Source organism: Solanum lycopersicum, chromosome 9 (assembly GCF_036512215.1).
Source record: "Solanum lycopersicum chromosome 9, SLM_r2.1".
Classification (NCBI taxonomy): domain Eukaryota; kingdom Viridiplantae; phylum Streptophyta; class Magnoliopsida; order Solanales; family Solanaceae; genus Solanum; species Solanum lycopersicum.
In genome coordinates this window covers 67,111,451-67,136,845 of record NC_090808.1, presented here as the reverse complement: position 1 = coordinate 67,136,845, position 25,395 = coordinate 67,111,451, and the positions used below count along the sequence as shown (strand labels likewise).

The following is a 25,395-nucleotide window of genomic DNA, read 5'->3' as shown; positions in this document are numbered from 1 at the left end:
TTACCACTAAATTTAATAAATATTTAAAATGTCATTATTGATAACTTAAAAGAGTAAATTTGATTTCACCTGCTATACTCAGTCACCTCATCTATATATGGAAAGTCTTACAGGGCAGGTTACATGACTGATTCCAATGACCTCATTTATCAACTTTGTGTAATGGTGATAATTGTGCTAGCTTGCTCACACGTCGACTAATTCATAGGGCACCTGCTACTTCTCACTAGTAGAAGTACAAAAGTATCAGATAACTCAGTCCACCGAAGCATTTCAAACAACATACTTTCAAGCACAAACTATCACCAAATAAAAAAAATTGAAAAAACTAAAGGAATCAATCCAACTACATTACTCAGTATAAGGAGAGTGGAGTATAGGTAATATGATGTATGCAAAGTCGCGAACCTTACCTCTACATTAGTGGGATAGAGAGGTTGTTTCCGATACACAAATACAACATCTCATAATTATATTGTGAATGGCGAAATCCAAAGAATATGAACACTTGAAACCCTTTGTTCTTTGTCAAATTATGTTACTGTACAACAAAACTCAAAGCATGTACTTTGTCAAGGGAAGTTTTTGGAACCAAATAACTTAGTGAGCTCGAAATTAATCAGCTGCATACATAGTTGTTATATACGATTTTATTGAATCGACTATGGTACAACAGACAACAACACACAGTTCTTGATATAAAGTTAGAGATAGCTATCTCAAGATTGAGTCTGGATCATCTTCATCGTCAAGATCCAAGTCATTTGATATTCGGAACTTCTTTCCATCTCGTGGTCCTGTTCTTCCCTTCTTTGGTTTACCCCTACAGTAGTCATTGCATAAGGCTCACTCAGAAACATCGCAGAAGCAAAAGAACAAATATAAAGAAGTTGCAAGTTTATTTTGAGAATTCCATCCTCAATCCAAGTATCTTAGCAAATAGTAGGCTTAAACATTAAAACAATTTCAAATAAATGCAAGATATCTCTTCATAAAAAGCAGAACATACTGTCCATTATTTGCAAAAGCTCCACCCCTCATTCGACCTTGAGTAGGATCTGGTCTTCCATCTGCGAAGAAAAACAAAAATAAATGATCAAAGGTTTCTCTAATAGCAATTCAATATCTGTTATAACCTATATGGTTTGTCTATGTTTGGTTTGGTGGCTTGATATTCCCCAGAAACAGCTTGAGTTTAGTTCCTCGCCCCAAAAGAAACCTGCAAGAGTTTATGCATTACAAAGTGTGCAGAACAAAAAGACTAACCTTCACGTCCAAGTCCAAGCTCTTCCGCCTAAATATAAATGAATTTAACAGCCGCATCAGGCATCTATTAAGATCAAACGTGCTACATTTTAAGTATATACACTCGGTTAATGTATCAAATCAGTTGAAATTATAGTTAGTGCAAGGTGATTCACATAAAAATAACAAGATAGAATCGATCTACGAATTTGTACATGCATGACACTTGGACTTTCAACATTTGTTCCCTAAATCTATGTGTGCGCAAGAACGTTGAAAGTGAAGGAAGCTTCTGTTTGATAAGTGAAAAAGTAAGGAAGCTCTGAGACATCAGCACAGAAAAATAGGTGTTGGGATAAGCACAGGTAGTTCAAATTTGTTCAAGGTAAGTGGTGTGGAAGTGGTATTGCAATTAAATTAATAACAAAGATTAGACCCTGGAACTGTTAAAAAGTAATTACGACTGAATGCATATGTTAGTATCCATCAATAAACAATCATCAAAATCTGTTGATCCAAGACGAATGCCCCTATATGGAGTTGTCTGAATTCCCACTTAATCATTCATGCAGTAGTATGGAGAAGCTTAAAAACCTGGTGAACGTTTCGGTTTCAAATTAAAGAAATTACAATCCAAATTCAAAATAAATGAACTCTGTTTGGTTTGACCTTTTAGAGTTCATTTCAGAAGCGACTTGAGGCATTAAGTATTGCTTAAGCAAAGAAATGCGAGACTTAAGGAAATTGAATTGACATAAGGATTAACTTTAGGTCTAGTTGAAAAACAATTGCAAGAGCGACTTGCATCTTCTTCCTGCTGCTGCTATTCGAAGTTGCCGTTCTTCTCCTCCAATACTAATGGAGGCTTGCACATCATCTTCTTGTTGCTGCTAGTTCTAGTATTTATTATTTACTTTTTCATTTTAGAATTGAAAGATTTGCTTAATATGTTATTTCCATTGAGTTCTTACAATTTACAACAACAACAAATACCCGGTGTAATCCCACAAGTGGGGTTTGGGGAGGTTGATGTGTACGCAACCTTACCTCTACCTTGTGAAGGTACAAAATGGTTATTTATTGGTGGAAATTAATGTTTTTATTTATTTTCTATTAAATTGAGCTTCAGTTAAAAAAAGTGTGCACTTCACCTCACGCTTCTCGCTTCGGTGAAGCGACCCTCAATGCTATTTTTTTTCTTTCCGCCTCTTTCTATCCAAAACACTACATAATTCTCATAAACACAACTTATTTGAACCCATCACAGGGATTTGGATTGCAAGAACAACTATCATTTCCTAGTCCTTCTATGGGAATCCTATTTTAGCCTTTAAAGCAAAATTTTCTTGCTTCCCCTTTGCATTTTTTTTTTTGACAACAAGGGAAACCCGCAGCCGCTACCCTTTCGGGTGCGCACAGAGTAAAACCCCGCTCCTATGCAATAGCTCGCAAACCACATAGGAGAGATAACCTGCCTGGTGTGACGAGCTCGACCCAGAAGGCAAACCCCTTGCTTTCGCTGACAAGGGGTTTCGAACTTGAGACCTCCAACATGGAAGTCCCAAGCTCAAACCACTGCATATTTTAAAGTATCAATACTTCAAAAATTTATTCATAACATAGCTAATGGGATCGATATTATTATCATCATCCTAGCAGTGCTCAAATTATTGAACCTAGAGCTTATCTTAAAAGGCATGGTTTAGATAACTTGTAAAAAAAATCATAATATCACAATGTGGAAAAAAGTCTCGTTTAGGGGGAGATCATTCTCTCGATAGTTTACTTGTTTTTTTATTAATTTTCTCATATATAGGTCATCTGGCTAAACCATCTTAAATTTATCATGCATATGATTATGAGATTCAGCAGATATTCTTTGAATTTTCTTTTTAGGGGGTAGGGGACAGAATGGTTTGCAGTACCAGTTAATGCTAAACGCTCAAGTATAAGCAGCGCAAAACACGGCTTGAAGACTCATTTTTATCAAATTGAAACAACATAAACATCAATAGTAAAGAAGTTAGCAAATATCAGAAATTCCAAGAACAAGTAAGCTCTAAAGAACCTAAATACATACCGCCGGTGAAGTGACTGAAGACAATGAGAATAACCTATCTTCAAGCTGGAATTTTCTTGACCTTTTGAGGCTGCCAGATGACATAAAAGTGACATTCTTATAAGTAAATCATTGGGAAACGTATTATGACTAGATAATGAAACAATCGCTTCTGGAAAAGGAAACAACCTTCTAATTCATGAAAGCAAAGTCAAATGCTGATCACAAGTACAATTAAATCAGCCCAAATATTTCAGTAATATGAACCAAAATAATGCACCAATATTATTCACAAAATTCAATTATAGTATAGATATGGATCAAAAATATTCACCGAGTTTTCTTAACATATTAATCAGGTCATTGAATATTTATTCATTCAGGACAGTGCTTATGGTGTTCCATGTACGAAAGAAGCTTCAAGGTTATAAGAATCTGAAATCAGCTTCCAAATGCTAGTGCATTGGATGTCATCGATCATATCCCTAACTGGTGGCTCGTTAAGCTTACTGAACAATTATTCAGATCTCCAAAACTTTTGCTTTCTGCTTGCAGGAAATTTCATCAAATTTGCACACTCTTTAACGGACAAACTCAGGGAAGAGTTACTGTAGACAGAAACCTTAAATTTGTCTACAGATATGATTTTCTTCTCTCATATAGTAGCTAGAGATATGGATTGTAACTCAGAGGATAGTAAAGTCTCATGGAACCCGTATATTACTTTAATTCATGTGATTTTTTTTTTTTTGTAAAGTCAGATGCAGTGATTGGCCTTTTTCACCTAGCCAACGATTATTGGCTTTGGTGAGAGTACATCTTCTTCCTGATCTATCTTAACCGAATCCCATACAGTTCAGAACCTCAACACTGATTTCACTATCTTATTACTAGGCGGAAACTAAGTAGTTATTGAGAAACGACAATTAGCACAAAAACACTAGTAATGCTGATTCATAATACGAAGCTTAAATGACCAATTCCATCAACTATCATAACCTTAATGGTTATTGCTAAACCTTAATAACCATCATTGTGCCTAAGCATGCCAAGATCATGTTTTGGTGTAAAAATGAGACGCTCTGCAACAAAAAGTAATCATTTACAATAACTAGCACTTCTATTAACCAACTACAAAAACACAAGCAGATAAATACTGGAAAGGTGTGTACTTCGAATTCTTATTCGATGTTGATAGAAATCCTTCAAAGCCTTTTAACGCATTCCCAAATGTGCCCGATTCTTGCAAATAACTCGTCTCTAGCTCATAAACCTACACCAAACCATTACCCACATTTGAACAACAAAACAGGATAATGCGAATAGCACAACATCTCACATGACATAAGTTGTAAATACTCAAAATTACAGCAAAAACTCATTACCATAACATATCAAACTAATAATACAATATTTTAAAAAATCAGTGAAGCACCACGAAATATACTACTCCTGTTTCAATTTTTGTCTGGTTTTCACACAACACGTAGTTTAGGAAAGTAAAAAAATCACTAAAGCAGCACGAAATATACTACTCCCTCAATTTCAATTTACTATCTGATTTTCACTCGACACGAAATTTTAAGTTGACCAAACTTTTCAATCTTTTGGACTTGTTGTGGTTACACAATATATACCTTATTAATATATGATTTTAAACATGTCACCAAGCTTGCCAAAATCGGAAAAAATCATTCTTTTTTAGAACGAACTTAATAAAAAGAATAAGACAAACAAATTGAATTGGAACCAGTAATATCCAACTAAAGAGCTTCTACAACAAACTTCATAATCAAAATAATAGAATAATTCAACAAAAATAAGTCTTTTTACTTGTTTTTCAACATTTCGTAGTTCTTCTTGAAGCTTTTCTCTTTTGTTCAACAGGGATGCAAGAACAACCTTAGGATTTGAACCTCTGTGCCCTAATGAAAAAAAAATCCAAATTATAAAAAAAATCCCAAATTTTCACAAGAAAAATTGAAATTAGGGTTTGAAGGGGTTACCATGGAGCTCCATTTTCCCGGCAATTTTTTTTTTTTTTGAAGATAAAGCTGTAATTCAAAAAAAAAGATTTCAGCAGCTACAAGGATGAGTTTTATCAGTGAGATTCATGAGTGTTAGCTTTTGGACAAAATAAAATGTATTTTAATCTTTAAACATTAACTTACAAAATCGAGAAATGATTTAAATAAAATGGGCCTTTAGAGAAAATCACTTTTTGAGTAATTGGGCTGATTCAATATTTTATGAACAATAAAAGAAGGCTTTGATGTTCAAGAAGTTTCTATTTGGGTTCAGCGAGTTTAGAAAATATATTTTTCGAAAAATAAGTGATCTTTTTTTTGATGATGATGTGTTTTGGGTTAGCTTTCGTATATTTTAATTAGTTTTGTGAGATATCTGTCATTTTTTTACTAGCAATATGTACTAGAAAAATTGTATAAAATAATGAACTATCAATTTAAAATAGATGTTATAAATTCATAACAAATATTTTAACATTTGCCTCTCTCCCCTCAATCTCGCTTGCCACTCTTCATGAATCACGCTCGCCACTCTCCCTTGAATCTCTCACAAATGTATAAATTGAGTTTGTGCTTGTATAAAATGAGAGAGAACTGAATACACAAATATATATATATATATATTTTCGTCCTATACACTTGTTATTGTACAAATACCAATAATCATCTGCCCAGTTTTCTTTTGTCTTTCTCGCTTTATGCAAACACAAATATATTATGTGTTTGCATAAAGCGAGATAGATTTGATTTACAAATACTACCATTATAACTCGATTCAATTGTATATGAATTCAAATTTTCCGCAGATATATAAACACAAATAACATATAAACATAGATAAAGACACTCAATTTATACAAATTAGATGCTTGCGATTTTATACAATTAGATGCCACCTACGATTTTAAACAAATTTAATGTTCCATAACGAAGTTTGCTATAGAACACAAATAGCAAAACTATAATTATAAAATGTTAATATACTTTTTATATTTGCTAAATCTAAAATTTATTTTTTCTTTACTTCTATTAGTGAAATTATTTTCTTTTAATTTCACAAATCTTTTTTTTTTTTAGAAAAATACTTTTCAAAAGTATTTAACTCAATAGGCTTTAGCTAGCAAATTGAATTTTCATTAGATTGTTGTACGTAGTGCTTTATTTTCTTGTACACTATCGTTTATTTCTCCTTCGGTGGCTGCCTTTGATTCAACTTCAAACAATTCTCTTTCTCTAGAGTCTCTCTCTAGGTCTCTGTTGATCGCTTTAACCATGTCTTTCAGAATCAGAGGGGTAAGTTTTTTTAGTTTTTTTTTTGTATTGTAATTTGATCTGTTTGATAGATCTGATTTTGCTTTGCATGGTTGAATTACTTATCTGTTTGTTTCTGAATTGTTGCTTTGTAGTACAAAATTTGCTTAATTTGATATGGGGAAATCTGAGTTTTATGTTGTTGTGAAGTTATATCGAACTGATTCGTATACTGGCTGTGCTGATCTGTTTTTGAGTCATAATGCTCGGGGATTCGAGTTGAAACAAAATTAGTGGTGGTAATGCTTGAATTTTTGTCTGAGCTCCAAGATTGAGGCTTTATCACAAATAATTTGAAGTTGAGAAAATTACTTGAGCCGACGGTTTATTGGAAACAACAGCTCTACCCACCCTCCCTAGACCATGTTTGTGGAATTATACTCAGTATGTTATTGTTGTAATTTTGAAGTTGAAAAATTATTGAGGATTTCATTTTTGAATAGGTTGAACAAACTTGTTTTATTTGAGGTTTTTGCGTTTTTATCTTGGTGGGTTTGGGAGAGGTGGTGATTAGAGATCTATTTAGTTGCGAGGAGTTGGTGTTGGTGTTGGAAGTCCATAGTTCATAATGGAAACCAGTTGATGACCGTGGTGTCCTGACCATCCAAGGGATACCTTTATACCTACCACCGGCAACAAGTACTAGGTAACTCCGTCCACCAAGGCTAGGATAGATAGGAAGAATCACCTAGTGTTTTTTTTTTGTTTGAACTTGAGATCTGTGGGCTCTCAACCACTTCATTGACCTTTGGGTGCGATTCTTCCGTATTTAGAGACTTCATTCTTTAATTTTCTTCATTTGACTTCTGGAGGGATTTGATGAAACGAAATTCAGTAGAGGGCCAGTGTGTTATATATATGTGTTTCATCTTTCTAACCGTACAAACTACTCAGTACAATTTTTGTTCCATTATGCCTGTGGTTCTCTTTAGAGCAAATTTATTGAACATGTGTTATGCTTCTAGACAAATGCATCCTCTGGCATGGGGGTTGCTGATCAAAGCAAAGCTACTTATATGGAACTGCAAAGGAAGAAGGTGCATCGATATGTGATATTTATGATTGATGAGAAGAAAAATGAGGTTGTGGTTGAGAAAACTGGAGGTCCAGCTGAGAGCTATGATGATTTCACTGCAGCTCTTCCTGAGAATGACTGCCGATATGCAGTATACGATTATGACTTCGTGACATCTGACAACTGCCAAAAGAGCAAAATTTTCTTCTTTGCCTGGTAAGTTATAATTCCATCTTGAACTTGCATAACTGGATTTTTATCAAAGAGATGCGTGCACCTTATATTCTAGATAGTTAAGACTCTTTATGATTTCATATGCTTAAACTGTCCTCTGTGAATGATGCTGCATTATTCAGCAGTCTAGAACAGGGACTCCATTTTCCAAAAGAAAACACGGGAGGAGTATTGGCTAGCTGTTTTATCATAACTTCAGTCTATATGTGCGGGGGGAATTTTTGCTCTCATTTATGAATGTTGGTTCTAAATTATTTACAATGCTGTCAAGTCACCACATTAATGAATTTCATAGAGCAGGCACATTCGGATTTACAAGTATCAAGCTTTAGTGTCAAACCAATTGAGTGAGTGATATGCGAGTAATGTGGAATAGTGGATGGATAGTTTTTCTCCTTTATGGAATATAACTAGCCAATGACGATGTCAATTGCAATTATTATGGTAGCATTCTCAGGGAGTGTCTGTGATGGCTGAAACAATTGAGTTAATCGTAGAGAGAGTAAGAGGTCAGGAGACCATTTGTGTTATTATGTATGTGGCTTAGGTTTGCAAGAAGGACACTTTTGTGAAGTAAAGTCGACAGCTGTTGTGGTCAGATACCTGAGGTACTCGTGAAGTGAACGTCAATGTCTTGAGAAAATGTTATAGTACTGAGAAAGCGAGAATAGCCATATGAGTAGAACTTGCATGCACATATTGTGAAAAGGTGGAAAACTGACCAGCAAAGGAATTGCTGATGCTACGAGTAACCATATCTTTTTAGAGAATACTTTGCAGTCGAGACAAATCGAGGTGAAGAATAGTTGGGTTCAGGGTCTTTAAGAATTCATTTTTCCTATAACTAGAGTGTGTTGTTTTGTGCCTAGCATATCATTGTAAGAAATTTTTTTCTAGAGGTTTGTTAGGTATGCATCACTCTTTCTGCAGTGAACTTTAAGACCCTGCATAATTATATTTAGAAGTTTTAGGAGGATGAAGAAATTCCCCATGTATTGGGTAGACTATACGGCAGTGTTTTGAGTTAATGATAATTTTGTGACAAAAGTTCTTGTGATAAGGTCTGAAGATTTATGGAAATTATCCTTCGCGTTATGGGGATTGCGGAGTGATTATATTTCCGTCAGTAGAAGAGACTAATTCTTTGGCTAATTTTGGATTTTCATTCGAGTCTTGGCATGTGTCTAAGGATTGTTCTATATTGGTTTTGGGTTAGACCAAGTTCCATTTGAAGTTATTTATTTATCTACTTTAGTTCTTTTAATATCCCGTCTGTTGTGTACTCGCAATACATCCTTTCGAGAATATGAAATTTTCTCCCTTCTTAGATCCGTGAAGCAGTGTTGTATCTAAAATAATAAATTCTTATCTTCTTATTGCATATTAAAGTCCTTGGCCCTTCTTCTCCTCGACAAGACAAACTAAAACATAACAAGAAAACACGACGGAAATGAAGGGATGTCTTCAGTAGGAAAATGTTGTTCAAAAGTAGTGCATTTTTGGAGAGTTCGAACAACATTGAATTTTTACTTTGGGAAATCATTTCATCGGATTAGTTTAATTATGAAAGAAGTGATATTCTAATCCATCCTTTTCAGGTCTCCATCTGTTTCCCGAATCCGATCGAAGATGCTGTATGCGACATCTAAGGACAGGTTCAGGAGGGAGCTGCAAGGCATACACTATGAGATTCAAGCTACTGACCCTACTGAAGTAGAACTTGAAGTGCTCAAAGAACGCGCTTACTGATTGATCAAACATCCTACTATGAAACAACCATTCATAATATTTCTGTGTAATCGCGTCTTACAAGACTCGATCTACTTAACTATGACATAAATAACTCGATGCTTGGGTTGCTGATTACCGGACGACTCATGATAGTTAGTATATCATGTTTTCTGGTTATGAGCTCGCTCATTCTCATGATGCTTCCTAGTCGAGAAACGAGTATGGTGTTCTGTATGTGAATGGTTATCAACTTCTCTATGTCTACGCAATGAATATTATGTGTTATTAGTATCTGACTGATAAATTTCTGTTGTTCTTTTCCTGTCTATCTGTTTGGGAGATGGTTAAATAGATCTTTAGTTGAACCTACAGCGCGTTTTTTGGTCGCTTATACAAGCCATGTACTGCGAAGATTCACCATAAATTGACTAGTTTATGCTTTATTTATCAAGATATTAGATTGTCGTTAACATAAATTTTTAAATCGTAGTTTAAAAGGTCTATATGTTATATTGTTGCGAGAGAAATATAAGGAGGGCACTCATACAACAATTATTGTAACAAAATCAACAGGCAAAAATCTGAACTACATAAAGCAAAATAAATTGGTAAGATTATGTACAACATGTCTGGAAATTAATTGTGTAATGATGGCAACAGTATTGTTTTCTCTAAATATAAAAAAACTACTGTTTTGCTATTATTAGAGGGACTTGGTTTTAGTGAAAATATTATAAATTAAGGGGCTAACTTCCAAAAGAAAATTATGTTAGCATTTGACTTTCATTTTCCCATGTGTAAATAGCTCAATCTTATCTACTTAGATTATCATAAAATCATAATTTTCTGTGATATAATTATATGAAAAAGTCGAAGTTGATCCTGATATGATTAGTGATTACTGATTTATCGTATGGTAAGATATCAAAAAATTATTTTAAAACATTGAGTTGATTTGATATTATAATAATATTATATTTTAAAAATTAAAAATAAATTTATTTATCGTATCATATCTATCTCTAGATTCTTCGAAACACATCTGATATGAAATTGGATGGAAAATATTTTCAATCATGCACTTACGTACACATCACAATGTTGTCATTTAGAATACTTATGTCATAAGACAATAATTATATTAAAAAAAAGAATGTCATAGTAGAAAAGCAAAAGAATTGACTTTTAAATGAACTTATTTCTATATGAATTTGAACACAAATTGTATCTAGATATAAATTAAATAAACTTGTAAAACACCAAATTTTGCATAAATTTGATTTTCTACAACTTCAAATTATTCCTTCAAACATAAAAAGATGCAAAGTAGTACTCTCAAATATGTATTCTCATGTAGTATGCAAAAATGCATAGGAGTTTAAGGTATAATTTCTCATGAGCAAAATCATGAGAATATAATAAACAGAACTTTTTTAAGATTCTTTTATTAGGATTTAGAGAATACCATACTTTAAAAGATGTGATATACATAATATATCTTTATAATCAATAGTATATATTTTTATGATTCGAATCAGTAACATTTATGTGACACGAAAATAACTCTACCATTACTTCAAAGACTTCCTAAAAAAAAGTAGGCATAAATCTTGATGGTAGATACTATAATTAGTATGAAATCAAATCTTAAAAGTTTTGTATAAAGTTGAATATTTTACTAAGCTATTAATCATATGATATTTTATTTTATTTTTCATTTTGCTGTTATTGGTCTTGTGGTGGTCCTGCAGATTACATTTTTTAGGATTATTATTCTTCTAAAGAGCTGCTGCCTTTGGACTCTTGTCTTTGAGGCCATTCCACTTGATCACATGAAGTCTAATCTTTTACTACTTACTATCTTTTTCCCTTTTTTGCATCTCACAAGATTTTAATACTCCATGTGGGATGTTCCCTAATGTTGTTCTTGGATTTTGTCTTATCTGATCTATACTATCTTGGTTAAACACAATCTTGATACTAAATTTCAGTAGTAAATCTCTTATTGGTTCTCTTATGACATTTTCTGGTGGAATTATTGGTATGGGTGAGATTGATCTTTGATTTCTTGAGTATTAGTGGTGGTTTTCTTTACTTGGGGTTTTAAAAAAGTATGATTTTTCACTAAGTTTGATGGTTTTCTTGGGAATATGATGAGAAATTGGAGTGAGTTTTGAGTAAAGATTGGATTTTTATGATGTTATGAGATTTGGAGTGAAGATATTTGTTGGGGTTTGAAAATTTTTTGTGAAATTGATCTTGGTTTTTGGCAAAATATGATTTTTAACTAAGTATGCTAGTTTTCTTGGGGATATGATGAAAAGTTGGACTGAATTTTGAGTAAAGATTGGATTTTTATGATGTTTTGAGCTTTGGGGTGAGCTGAAGTGAAGTTGTTTCTTGGGGATTGTTTGGATTTGTCCAACTTTGTGAGAATCTTGGTTTCTTGAGTATTAGTATTGGTTGGTTTTAGTTGGGGTTTGATAAGATAGGATTTTAAACTTAAGTATGCTAGTTTTTTTGGGAATATGATGAGAATTTGGACTAAGTTTTGAGCAAAGATTGAATTTTTATCATATTTTGAGATTTGGAGTGAAGAGTTGAAGTGAAGTATTTGTTGGGGGTTGTTTGGTTTTGTCCATTTTGTGGGATCTGTGGAAACTGACTAGTTGGAAATGGAGAGCAATTACAAGACAATTGTGTGGTTTAGGAGGGATTTGAGGATTGAGGATAATCCAGCTTTAGCTGCTGCTGCTAGAAATGGAAGTGTTTTACCGGTGTTTATTTGGTGTCCGAAGGAAGAAGGGCAATTTTATCCCGGTAGAGTTTCAAGATGGTGGCTGAAGCAATCTCTGATTCACTTGAAACAGTCTTTGAAATCTCTTGGGGCTGAACTTGTGTTGATGAAAGCTCAGAGTACACTTTCTGCTCTCACGGAGTGTGTCGATGCTGTTGGAGCAACAAAAGTTGTGTATAATCATCTATATGGTTTGTAATAACTTTCCTTTGGCCTTCACTGTTTGAGTTACTGTTCTATATCTCTGGAGAAAGTGTCGTGTTATTGCTAATATGTGTTGTCAGCTAATGTTATGGATCTAACTGTCCTAATAAACAAGCTCCAATTAGCTTTATTTCTTGTTCTTGTTAGCGTGGTAGAATATACAACAACACACCTAATGTAATCCCACAAGGGAGGTCTGGTAGCGTGATATAATATGGAAGACTATAAATAGAGGGTCAATACACCGCTTATATGTTCATACAAACATATACGTATGTATGTGTGTGTTTGTGTGAAATTTGAAGTATATATGGCTATAGATATTCGGTATTGATCTGATGTTCTGGTATCAATAGTGATACGTCTTATCTTTGCTATAACACATGCTGCACCGTTTAGTTTTAATAGAATTGTATAGAGTTCACTTGGTATATTTTCAACCAAACAAACATAAGATCATTCGAAGTTTATTGCATAACTCATAGAACCTTTCTAAAATGAATTCCTAGTAGGCCAAATGGTACTTGAATATTTGAGTTCCATGTGCCCGGTATCTGATTTTGAGGAAGTACTTACATGATCAATTTTCGGGTTTGATTTAGATCCTGTTTCACTTGTTCGTGACCACAATATCAAGCAAAAGTTGGGGGATCTTGGCATATCTGTTCAGAGCTACAACGGGGACTTACTGAATGAACCATGGGAAGTTTACGATGATGATGGCAAAGTTTTTACAACTTTTGATGCATACTGGGAGAAGTCATTAAGTATACAGAACGAACCTGTTTCACAACTTCCTCCTTGGAGATTAACTCAAGCTGCAGGTACGTTTGAGACCCCGTAACCTCCTGGTCAAATGACAACAATTTTACTAGTTACGCCAATGATCCCATTCTTGTTTTACATTAACTTGATGATTTTCATTTCTCTCATTGACAGGATCAGTTAAAATGTGTTCAGTTGAGGAGTTGGGACTGGAAAACGAGTCAGAAAAATCTAGTAATGCATTACTAGGGAAAGGATGGGCACCAGGTTGGAGCAATGCAGACAAGGCCTTAACCGAATTTGTAGAGAGCAATCTACTCGCGTACTCAAAGGATAGGTTGAGAGTCGGGGGAAATTCTACATCCCTTTTGTCTCCTTATCTCCACTTTGGAGAAGTAAGTGTGAGGAAAGTTTTCAATAGTGTACGCTTGAAGCAGATACTTTGGACCAAAGAAGGGAACTCTGTTGGAAAAGACAGTGCTACTATTTACCTTAGAGCTATTGGACTGCGAGAGTATTCTCGTTATATCTGTTTTAATTTCCCATTTACTCATGAAAGGTCGTTACTGAACAACCTGAGGTTTTTCCCTTGGAATGCTGATCAAGCCCATTTTAAGGCTTGGCGACAGGGACGGACTGGTTATCCATTAGTCGATGCAGGAATGAGGGAGCTTTGGGCAACGGGATGGGTTCATAATAAAATAAGAGTGATTGTGTCAAGTTTCTTTGTCAAGTTTTTACTTCTGCCATGGCAATGGGGGATGAAATACTTCTGGGACACACTCTTGGACGCGGATTTAGAAAGTGACATAATTGGTTGGCAATACATCTCTGGTAGCTTGCCCGATGGTCATGAACTTGAGCGCCTCGATAACCCAGAGGTATGTTATGTTGCTGATGTAAATGTCATAGTAGATGATGTTTCTTGCCATGGCTTTGTTTTTTCTATTATTTTTATGGCACAACCACAATAGAAGTTACGAGTTCAGCAGAATCCAATAGCTTTGACTAAACTCTATGTTCAATTGTTCATAAACTTTAAATCCTGGATCCGCCTCTATCAAGAGACTGCATAATCATGCCAAACTTAAGAAAACATACTTTTCTACTAGACATTTTCGACTCTATTTATGAAGGACTTTTATCGATATGGAGAAAGAAAACTCTTGCATACCTAGTAAAAAGCATGATGTATTCTCGGGACATTTAGTTGATGAGTCGCGAGCTTATTTAAGTTTCATCAACTCTTCATGCAGGTTCAAGGATTCAATTATGATCCGGAGGGCGAATATGTGAGACATTGGCTACCTGAGCTAGCAAGAATGCCGGCTGAGTGGATCCATCATCCTTGGGATGCACCACTTAATGTGCTCAAAGCTGCAGGGGTGGAACTCGGAATGAATTATCCGAACCCCATAATTGATGTAGATGTTGCGAGGGATCGTTTAATGCAAGCTATAATTATCATGAGAGAAAAAGAAGCAGCTGTGAATACTTCACATGCAAATGGAACTGTTGAAGTTGTGTTTGATAACTCGGAAAATGTTGGAGATTCAGCCAGTATTCCAAAGGACGACGTTGTAAAGGGAAAGGAGCCTTGCCCGAGCAGTTCATCTTATGATCAAAGGGTGCCATCAATGCAAAATGTAGGCACTTATAGAAAGAGACCAAAGCCCGAAGAGGAAACAAAGAAGCTCAATGATAACAAGCTTAGCTACAAGAACGAAAGGATCAAAATGTCAAACGTGGACGGTGACTTGTGCTCTACTGCAGAATCCTCTTCTATGAAAAAACAGATGACCGTCAGCAGAAACTCATTCTCTGTACCTCGAACAATTACCATGTCTCACGACAGAAAATCCTTTGATGACGAAGCATCATCACATGTGAAGCTACAAAAGGAAGAAGAGATTGACACATAAATCAACTCGTGCAAAAATGGTAAGACGCAAACACCCTAAGCTTGAGTTTTCGTTGTCTAATTTATGTTTCCATTCAAAACAGGAGAGCGTAGCTACATAAATATACTTGCATTTTTTCAAAATTCACTTCAATCACTCGTCTCGTCTCTGTTCCAGTTTCAATCATCATGACCGGACCCTGTCTTCTTCTCTATTTGCAGAAGCTACAACGCGATGATTCCCTCACCATCTCCAAACATCTGATAGTTGAATCAACATATGCAGTGGAATGACGATATCCTGTTGAACATTTCTTCGTGTATATATAACTTTTTCTTAATCGTAGCAAGGTTTGTAGTTTGTTTAACATAGTACGCGATAGAACTCATCGTGAAGCAGCTCAGATTCATGGTTTAATCTCTGCTTTGTTTAGTTACATATATAGACCATGCATATGTAATCTTGAATATGATTTGCTTTTTCTTGTATTTTCATAGTAATAAAAGATGAAAATAGGTCATCTAGTTTTGAGAAAATGATAACATATCCTACATTTTGGGTATAAATCGTTGGATTCGGAGCCTAAATGGTACAAAATATTAACAAAAATTCTAAAATGGTATATAAAATTTTATATTAATCAAAACGGTAAAATCGCTGGAACAACAGCGATTTACTCTACCGAAAACCTAACAACTATTTTAGACCCCAAATATAGTTCTTAACATGGACTTGTTTTCTCCAAATATGTTTTGTTTCTTTATTTTGGAAAGAAAGTTGTTTTATGCATTCCATAATTTTTGTTTCTTAATGATTCAAAGAAGAATTTGAAGTAATACTTTTGGTTTGTGATTGTACTTTGTTTATTACTTACAATTACTTCCTTTATCTTATTACAATTACTTGCTTTTATTTTGAAATAATTACATGTATTTTGCTTTTAAAAAGTTTCATTTGATTGTTTTTTATTTCTCAAGAAAATTAAAAATAAAAAACATTGTACTATGTTTATGCTTTTGTTCGAGAATTTGTTATTTTCTCTCCTCACTTTTACTTGTTTTGGACGTTACACACTATTTAAGAAATAATTATATACTCTTCTTAGTTATAGTAAAACTGGTCAAATTTTGACTTAACACATTTATCAAGAAAATAATATTATTGATATAACGAATTTACTATTTTATCTCTATTAATTACTCCCTCCGTCCTATATTGTTTGTCATGATTTTTATTTTTAGAGTCAAACTATAAAAACTTCGACTAACATTTTAAGATGTATTTTTTCATCATATTAATATGCAAAAAATTGTAATTTACAGTAATTTTCATATAGTTTTAGAACATTTAATTTTTTTTGTTTAAAATATCGAATCAATATGATCTAATTTACCTTTGAAAATTAATCAAATTGACTTTTGATAAGCGCAATATGACAAACAATTTCGAACGGAGGAAGTAATGGAATTCTAAATATATCTATTCAATTCATTTTCTTAAAAAGATTAACAACTCAATATTAATAAACTAGGAAAAATTATGAAATATTTGCTATTCATTATGTGTACAAATAATAATGGAAAAAAGTATATAAAAAAAAAAGGCAGATGGCTAATTTTGATTGGTCAGAAAAGATTCCAAAAGAATATTCCACTCTCAGTACTGGGGTACTATATAAGTCCATCAGAAACAGAAATTTGAGTGTTTACGCAAACGATGAAGACAGAAAACGTTATGAGCGAGGAACTGAGGCGAGATTATCGTGTGTGTGAGGAAATAGGGAGAGGACGATTCGGCGTCGTTTTCAAGTGTTACTCGCCGGAAACCGGCCAGAATTTCGCCGTGAAATCTATCAACAAGCTTCTCATCGCCGATGACTCAATCGACCGTCAATGCCTCTACAACGAAGCTAAGATCATGCATTTGGTTTCCCCTAATCCTCACATCGTTAGTATCGCCGATGTCTGTGAAGACGATACGTACCTCGATATCGTTCTCGAGCTCTGCAACTCCTCAGATCTCTTCCAACGACTCTCTACTCAACGACTGTTGTCCGAGTCTGATGCCATTGCAGTCATGGTACTCGTACTCTTTCAGTAGGGGAAAATGATCTGTGAATTTTAGTGCATTTGTGTTTTTGTAGATTCAAATTAAATGATTTTTACTAATATTTCTAAAATGTAGTACTAATTTGTCTAATTGATGATTATAGCAAATTGATAATTTTTGGATCAACTGTTTGTTTTAGGTTCCATTGATGGAGGCAATAGCGCATTGTCACCGGCTTGGCGTAGCGCACCGGGATATCAAGCCGGAGAACATTCTGTTTAACGAATGGAACGATCTGAAATTAGCTGATTTTGGCTCGGCTCAGTGTTTCCGTGAAGGCGAGCTGATGAGCGGAGTGGTAGGGACGCCGTATTACGTGGCGCCGGAGGTTTTAGCTGGAAGAGATTACAATGAGAAGGTAGATATTTGGAGTGCTGGTGTGATTCTGTATATAATGTTGGCCGGAATGCCGCCATTTTACGGTGACTCGACAGAGGAGATATTCGAGGCTGTTCTCAGAGCGAACCTTAGGTTTCCGACGAGGACTTTCCGGTCTGTGTCACCGGCGGCAAAGGATTTGCTACGGAGAATGCTATGTAAAGATGTTTCTAGAAGATTCTCAGCTGAACAAGTCCTTCGTAAGTATCACCGCTCTTATCATTCTTCTAGCCTTTTTCTAGATTACAACATTCTTTTATTGGCCTAATACATAAACATACATAAATATTAACGTTTAATTTAGTTTCAAACGAATAATTATATCGTTCAATTTTAAATGTGCATAATAGACAAACTTGTATAAAATTAAATGACATAATACAGAAGAAAATTTTGTACAAATTTAAATGTTTACTTGTATATCCAAAGTTTAAATAGTTACTCACTGTGATCATGTGTTATGTCTTTATTTATTTGACCAAATTTTTTAATCACAAACCTTAAAATAATTAAATTAGGATCAAATGATTCAAATTGAAGTCTAGCTTGGACTTGAAACTCTTTTTGGTTTTTAGATTCTATCTTTGTGCATTCAACCTGTTTGTGCATTCAACCTGCTTAAACTTAGGCGTATTGGATAAATCATATTTTTATGTATTAATTTTAGCTTTACTATATAAAGCTTTTAAAATGCGTGATCACTATGTATTTATTTATTTGATCAAATCTTTTAATCACAACTTTAAAATAATTAAATTAAGGCATATCTATGTACTTAATAATAATTATTCCCTTAATATAGGATCAAATGATTCAAAATGAAGTCTAGTTTGGACTTGGAACACTTATATAGGATTTAGGATTCTATCTTTGTGCATTTAAAAACGGAATTTGATTTTAAAAGAGGAGGAAGATGAGATTTCTTTGCCTCTACAATTTAAAAAAAGAAAAATGGCATTTTAATCATATGATTCTTAATTCATATAAAACTTTTAAAATGTGTGATCACTATAAAAATTTTTGTTTTTGACTGGTTCAATGCATATAACTTGAAAAACTTCAAATATTAATTTACTTATTTTCTTGGTTAATAAGATGATATATTATAATAATACACAGGGCATCCATGGATCACTAGCAATGATGGGACGAAAGAAGATGGTGTCGTAGCTTGAGAATTTCGACCCCTTATTTGGAACTCTAATCCAACATTATCAATAGATCTGTAGATTACTCATACTTCTTAGTAGTAAAGGAAGTATGATGTTTCTTTTTTTCGATTTTCCACCCAGGGTTTAGTGTTTCAATAAAATTTGAATCGCACACTGTAGGGCCTATTTGGGGTGAAGGATCCAACATGATTTTCTCCATATCCAGAACTCGAATCTGAGACATCTGGTTAAGGGTGGAACAGTATCACTCACTGCACCACATGCCATGTTGGTAAAATTAATGTAATAAAGTACTATTAATCAATTAAGAGACTTGTCTTATATGTGAAATTGTAAATCATCAAACTAGTGTTTCCTTTTGTTATATTTTGATCTAACTTTTCATACAGAGATCGTGAGCACTAAAAAAAAGATTATCATGCATGAATTAATTCTCTTTTACTATCAACCACAATAAGTTGACAGATTCTCAACTGTATTATGAGATAAAGGCACACACATGATTTTCTCCTACTTTAACAAGTTTATTGGTATTACTATACGTTATTGGATGTAATACATACCCTTTTGTTTTGATTGTATTTGAATGAAGTATCTTTGTTGATTGTTAAGTACTAATATGAAAATATATTTTTATAACAAGAATATTAATGACTCGAAAACACAATGAGATGTGATTTTATTGTTTCCGATAGAATAAAGTTTATGGACATTTTCCTAGGTATAGAATTACTCACATTTGTCATATTATTTTATTGATAATAATATACAAATCCCAACAATTAGAAGTCAAAAACATATTTTTAAAATTAGCGTACAAAAACCCTAGAGAAAATTGGGTCTAGTTGGATAGAGCATGACTATAACCATTTTTTATCTTATTCTTAGAATAAGAAAATTATATAAAATAGCAAAATTATTAATTCAAATTGAATGTTATAATCATAGTTTGATTTAATCTTAACTCGTAGTAAACTATTGTCATTCGCCTCTCATTGAAATTCTAGTTCGCCACTTTAGCTTTTTCGCTGGCAATCTCTCCCTCGTCTCTCTCACTTTTTATACAAACACAAATGTATAAAATGTGTCTGTGTTTGTATAAAGTGAGAGAAAACTGTGTACATACATATGTTTTCTTTTGTCTCTCTCCAGAGAATCTCGCTTGCCGCTCTCCTAGATTTCGCACGACGCTCTCATTCGCCTCTCTCACTTTATAGAAACACATGTATAATTTGTGTTTGTATAAAGTGATAGAAAATTGTATATACAAATACAAATAGATATTTCTTCGTCCTATACACTTATAATTATACAAATACAGATCTTTTCCTGCCCAGTTTTCTTTCGTCTTTCTCTCTTTCTCGGTTTATACAAACACAAATTATATGATTGATTCTTTTGTATGTGTATATTGAAACAGATTATACAATTGATCTTTTATATATGTATACCGAAATATACATACTAATAGTCATAGCATACATAAAGTTTGCTATGGAGCATAATTATACAAACTATACGTATAACATACAAATATAATTTTTATGTTTGCCAAACTTAAAATTTACTTTATTTCAATCCATCTCATTTAGTTCCAGCTAATTTTGGGCCAATTTTTACTCCAATTTATTTATTTACTTCTGTCTATCCCCGTCCATTTGACATCCCTACTCATTTATTTTCTCCCCAAAAAAGTTGAACACTAAATGGAATATACGTTAGATCAAAATTTCGTGAAATACATCACGATCATCTTTACAAATACAAGTCCTTAACTCGAATTTTATGTATGTATGTATGTAAGATTCATATTATCTTTCGTTTCGAATGTATTTTTTTATATGTAAAGATTAAATTCTGAGTTGTTCAATTACAACAAATTTAAAAAAAACAAACAAATAACTTGACTCTCCATTGAGAATATTCTAACAATCTATTCATAAAAACACACAAATTATTATAAAAAGGTAACACTACATCTTAAATTTGAAATTGGGAAAATGAAGAGAGAGCTATAATGAAAAAAAAAAGATGGATGCAATTACAATAACTTGAAAAAAACATTTATATTATTTTGGACATTTGGAGGGGCTATTATAGTAGCATACACAAATAGATTTGTTTTGTTCTACGTCATGACACTCTGAATTAAGATAGAATGCTCCATAATCTGAGACACAATTTGTTTGACAAATTGTAAGTTCTTGAGAACAAGGTAGAGAAGCATTTGATTGTGATGAACATACTAATTGAGCATTAGTTGTAGATAGAACTTGAATCATCACAAACATGGCTGCAAAATCAAGTAATAGAATTAGTGTACTTGTTATGAAATAGTATTCTTATAAATAACAACAATGTTTGACTCAACTTATATATATATATAAAGACATCCAAATAGACTCAAGTTTACTTGTTATGAAAAAAGTTTAATGTCTTCAATGTAATGAGGAAGGATTTTAAAATTAGGTTTGGTTCACAAGTTTGAATTGTTGGTATCGTCAATATGAATCACATTTTTCTGAATCGTCTATCTGACACTATAAATCACATTCTTCTGTGATTTAGATTTCAGCTCATTGACCACTAGACGATTTTTTTAAAAAAATGAAGTGATTTGAATATTGATTTTGAGTTGTCTTCTTTTTTTCTTACTTTTTGAAAAATATATGTCTCTCTATATATATTACAAAAATGAAAGCATAAAGATGATATACATACCACAAATGTAAGCAATGAAAAAATTGAAGCTAGGGAAAGATACACCAAAGTTCTCCATTGCAGAAATTAAGTAAATAAAATAATCATTTCACTTATCTTTTATACTAGAACTACAATTTAAGAGATCATAAAAATAAGATATAATGCATCCTAATATAGAAATTTCTTGATGAAGACAAACTTAGAAATGCCATAATAATTTTGATAAATGTACTATTAAAAGGGGGATTTCCTTGCAAAAGTAAATATGGGATACTATTAATTGTACAAAATCAATCTTATACTATGTTATAATGTAAAATTTTAATTTTTCAAAAAGGAGTTAGTAATTATATTTGAATAATACTATATTTGTTTTTCAATAATTGTACAACATTGAATCAGTAGTATCAAATGAATAATTGGTTTTGTGAGCTTTCGATGTGTTAATTTTTGTTGAATCATCTAATTAGTTATAACCAATCTATATACGCTCCACACAAAGTTTAATTAATTTGACTTACCCCTAATTTATAATACTCCTTCGCCTCAATTTATGTAAATTGTAATGTAGTTTGACTTGATACGAAATTTTAAAAAAAAAATATTTTGAAATTTGTGATCTAAAAGATAACCAATAATAGATGTTTGTCGGACTATAAATCATTTTTTAAAAAAGTTTATAAAATATTTTTTTAAGGGTAAAATCATTAATATTGATTAGTATTAGTCAAAATAATCATGAATTATCCGATTTCTTCAAAAAATCTCCTATAATGATGACTTATTTATTTTATTTTCTTACATTTTCTTAAGTTATTGCTATGTATAAAAATGATAAGTTAGAAGAATACTTTATAAGAACAAAAATTTCAGAATTTTTGAAGCAAAGTATGAGAGATTTTATGTTACTTCACAAATTGTCCCTCATTGGATTAAAAATAGAAATGCCAATAGTCTATCATCACTCCAAAAAACAAACTTCATCAAGTATAGTCATTTAATTCATATTTTTATGTTAATACATTAGTTATATATTTTTTATGTTTAGTAAAATTATCATACGAATCATGCTATTAGGCAGGCCAAGCAAGCAACAAGGGGCATGTGGAGAGTTTAGTTGCCTTCTCTTAAAATTCTAATCATGTTGATGTAAAAAGTCTTTGTAGCTTTTATACAAGACAATAAACTTGGTATATTTTTCCAAAGGAATGGCCCATATATATATATATATATAAGTATTGAGTCTAGCTAGTTTTAAAAAAGACAAATTATGGTATTTAAATTGTCAATGATTGAAATAAAAGGCAATTTTTTTTTTTGTTTGTGTAGGGAACTTGATATCGATCTTTTTCAAGTTGGGCTTTGAAGGATGACTTTTTTTTCATATTTACTTAAAGTCAACAAAATATAAAAAAAAATTATAAGATATTGATGATGGTAATTGAGGGACCTGATTAATGGGGTGATTAGTGGTAGTGTTTGACTTATTATAGTTATTGTAGAGAGGTAACAGTTAGTGGTTGTGGTGACTAACAGTAATGATTGATAATTTGACCGAAATGGTTATTATAAATTTGTATTGCATGTGAAATCAATTATGGATATTGCATCATATGATCGATTTGTCTATATTAAATCCTTTTGAGCTACGATGCGTGAACTCAAAATAATTAGATAGAATTACATAGTCTTCAATGATTACCTTGCATTATCATTTCTTATTGTGACATACGCTAAAGAATAAAATCCATAAAATAAAAGGGTTGATTTAACTATACTGAATTTATTTTTATTATAACATAAAGAAAATCAAAAGCTCCTGCATCAAAGATTAGCAGAATTACACAAGAAGGAAGAAAAAAAAAACCACAAACCAAAAAAGAATAGATGATTATTTCATCGTAACATACAAAAACAAAGAACATAAAGCTTTACTAAAGAGCCTCAAAAGCTCTTTGCACGATCTTAAATGACGTATTTATGTATTAAACGGAAACTGGAATAGTTTGTGCATTTTCCCCTTTAGTTATTTCTTCTTCTCCTTCATTTTCCTTTGACATTTCTTCCAATGATCTTCCTTTTGATTCTGGCACTAATAATGTGAACAACATTCCAAGAAAATTCACACAACCTAACACAATAAGTGCATTTTTCACACCAATTCCAGTAGGATAACCCGTATCGACTTTAGATGGATCAGTAGATTGAGCAGCATACAGAAAACCAAATGCACCAACAATAGCACCAGCTTTCCCAGCTGCAGCTGATATCCCGTGGCACGTTGATCTCAACCTAGCTGGAAAAATCTCCGCGGGCACAACAAACGTTGTAGCATTTGGACCAAAATTCGCGAAGAAAAAGGTTAGTGAATACATGATAACAAAACCAATTCTATTTTCCTTTTTAGTCCAATGATTGTATGGTATGGCTAACGCGAACATAAACACTGTCATGAAGAAAAACCCCATCAATTGAATCGCAAATCTACCCATTCTATCGATAAATGCAACTGTAAACCAGTAACCAGGTACTGTACTACAAAGAGCAATAAGAGTCTGTGCCTTTGCAATTTTGAATACCTCATCCAACGCGTTCATCGTCTCTGGATGAGGTATCCATCCAATTTTACTAAATATATCCTTCTGAAATAGATTCTGACTATAAAACGCGATATCTAGTAAAAACCATGTACTAGTTGTTCCAAGCAAATGCAGTCCATGACGATGAAGAAACTCCTTAGTAAACAGCCCGAAACTATTCCCCTGTGTCTCAACAATCTTCTCTTTCTCTGCTTCAATTTCAACATTCAACACTTTACTCATATCGGAAGCAGCTTTTGTAGCATTCTTAGCTACCAAAGCTGTGTAACGTGCTGTCTCAGGCATCTTCATACGCCAATAGTAAGTAAGCAAAGCCGGTATAGCACCAAACATAAGTATAATTCTCCATACGAAATCAGCCTCAGGAGGGGTTGAACCTTCATTATTAACAGAATAAATTGGAGCAGGGTACGCGTTTTTAAACGAGCCACTAACAACAAGTGCAACAATCCCTCCTGTCAAAATCCCAAATCCTTGCATCGCGAATACTGCAGATATAAAAGCTCCACGAGTCTTTTTATTAGCGTATTCAGACATGATCGTTGCTGATAAAGGGTAATCGCCACCAATACCAAAACCAAGCCAAAATCGAAAGAAACATAACGTAGCAATCACACCACTAGAGGTCTTACCAAAAGACAGCCCTGATGCAATCGAACAAATAACCATGATCATGAGAGTCATTCCATATACTCTTTTCCTTCCCATTTTATCACCTAACCACCCGAAGAACAATTGACCCGATAGTGTCCCAACAAACGCGACTCCATTCACTGCAGCTGAGATACCTGGAGGGAGAATCCCTGGCTTATTATCACCCTCATGATGATAGTAAATTCGACCGAGTAATTTAGTCACAAGTGAAATGCAGAAAAGGTCATATGCATCAGTGAAAAATCCCATTCCTGCTATTACAATTGCTGTAAAATGATACAATTGTGTTTTAGCAACATCAAGAGCATTTAGTACTTGTAATTGATCTTTAGCCATAGTTAATAATAGTAATATTTCTCAAACTACTACAGTTTTTAATGCTAAGATATATAATGTAGACAAGGGGTTATTAATACAATGAGTTGATACAACAAGACAAAAAGACCAACATTACAACAAGCTAAGTTCAATTTTGAGAAATCCTTAATAT

The 25,395-nt window shown here is 33.1% G+C and overlaps 5 protein-coding genes across 7 annotated transcripts; 3 read left to right on the top strand and 2 right to left on the bottom strand.

The window, feature by feature from the left end:
- Positions 1–501: 501 nt before the first annotated feature.
- Positions 502–5,601, bottom strand: LOC101252527 (uncharacterized). 2 transcript variants are annotated; one of them, XM_069289072.1, is made up of 8 exons: positions 5,476–5,601; positions 5,311–5,358; positions 5,138–5,229; positions 4,477–4,577; positions 3,326–3,395; positions 1,267–1,294; positions 1,010–1,070; positions 502–823 (listed from the first exon to the last, which is right to left on the bottom strand). In XM_069289072.1, exons 2-8 carry the CDS (start codon positions 5,321–5,323, stop codon positions 715–717), a joined length of 474 nt encoding a protein of 157 aa, XP_069145173.1. In that variant the 5' UTR covers positions 5,324–5,358; positions 5,476–5,601; the 3' UTR covers positions 502–714. The 2 variants fall into 2 exon arrangements, with proteins under 2 accessions (XP_069145173.1, XP_004247732.1); XM_004247684.5 differs by lacking the exon at positions 5,476–5,601 and having other exon boundaries at positions 5,311–5,473.
- A 788-nt stretch (positions 5,602–6,389) lies between these two features.
- LOC101252224 (actin-depolymerizing factor) lies at positions 6,390–9,926 on the top strand. Its single transcript, XM_004247683.5, has 3 exons — positions 6,390–6,624; positions 7,608–7,873; positions 9,490–9,926. The coding sequence occupies exons 1-3, from the start codon at positions 6,604–6,606 to the stop codon at positions 9,638–9,640; spliced, it is 438 nt and encodes a 145-aa protein (XP_004247731.1). The 5' UTR covers positions 6,390–6,603; the 3' UTR covers positions 9,641–9,926.
- Positions 9,927–11,279: 1,353 nt separating this feature from the next.
- CRY2 (cryptochrome 2) lies at positions 11,280–15,825 on the top strand. Of its 2 annotated transcripts, none has more exons than XM_010328435.3 (5): positions 11,280–12,610; positions 13,226–13,447; positions 13,563–14,269; positions 14,645–15,329; positions 15,467–15,825. In XM_010328435.3, the coding sequence occupies exons 1-4, from the start codon at positions 12,298–12,300 to the stop codon at positions 15,308–15,310; spliced, it is 1,908 nt and encodes a 635-aa protein (XP_010326737.1). In that variant the 5' UTR covers positions 11,280–12,297; the 3' UTR covers positions 15,311–15,329; positions 15,467–15,825. The 2 variants fall into 2 exon arrangements, with proteins under 2 accessions (XP_010326737.1, NP_001234245.1); NM_001247316.2 differs by having other exon boundaries at positions 12,166–12,610; positions 15,511–15,825.
- A 1,163-nt stretch (positions 15,826–16,988) lies between these two features.
- On the top strand, positions 16,989–19,312 carry LOC101251924 (phosphoenolpyruvate carboxylase kinase 1). The gene is made up of 3 exons (XM_004247682.5): positions 16,989–17,368; positions 17,538–17,976; positions 18,896–19,312. Exons 1-3 carry the CDS (start codon positions 17,006–17,008, stop codon positions 18,949–18,951), a joined length of 858 nt encoding a protein of 285 aa, XP_004247730.1. The 5' UTR covers positions 16,989–17,005; the 3' UTR covers positions 18,952–19,312.
- Positions 19,313–23,426: 4,114 nt separating this feature from the next.
- On the bottom strand, positions 23,427–25,285 carry PT3 (phosphate transporter 3). The gene is given in 1 exon segment (NM_001331160.1): positions 23,427–25,285. A coding segment is annotated over 1 exon segment (1,605 nt). The 5' UTR covers positions 25,242–25,285; the 3' UTR covers positions 23,427–23,636.
- Between the last annotated feature and the right edge of the window lie 110 nt (positions 25,286–25,395).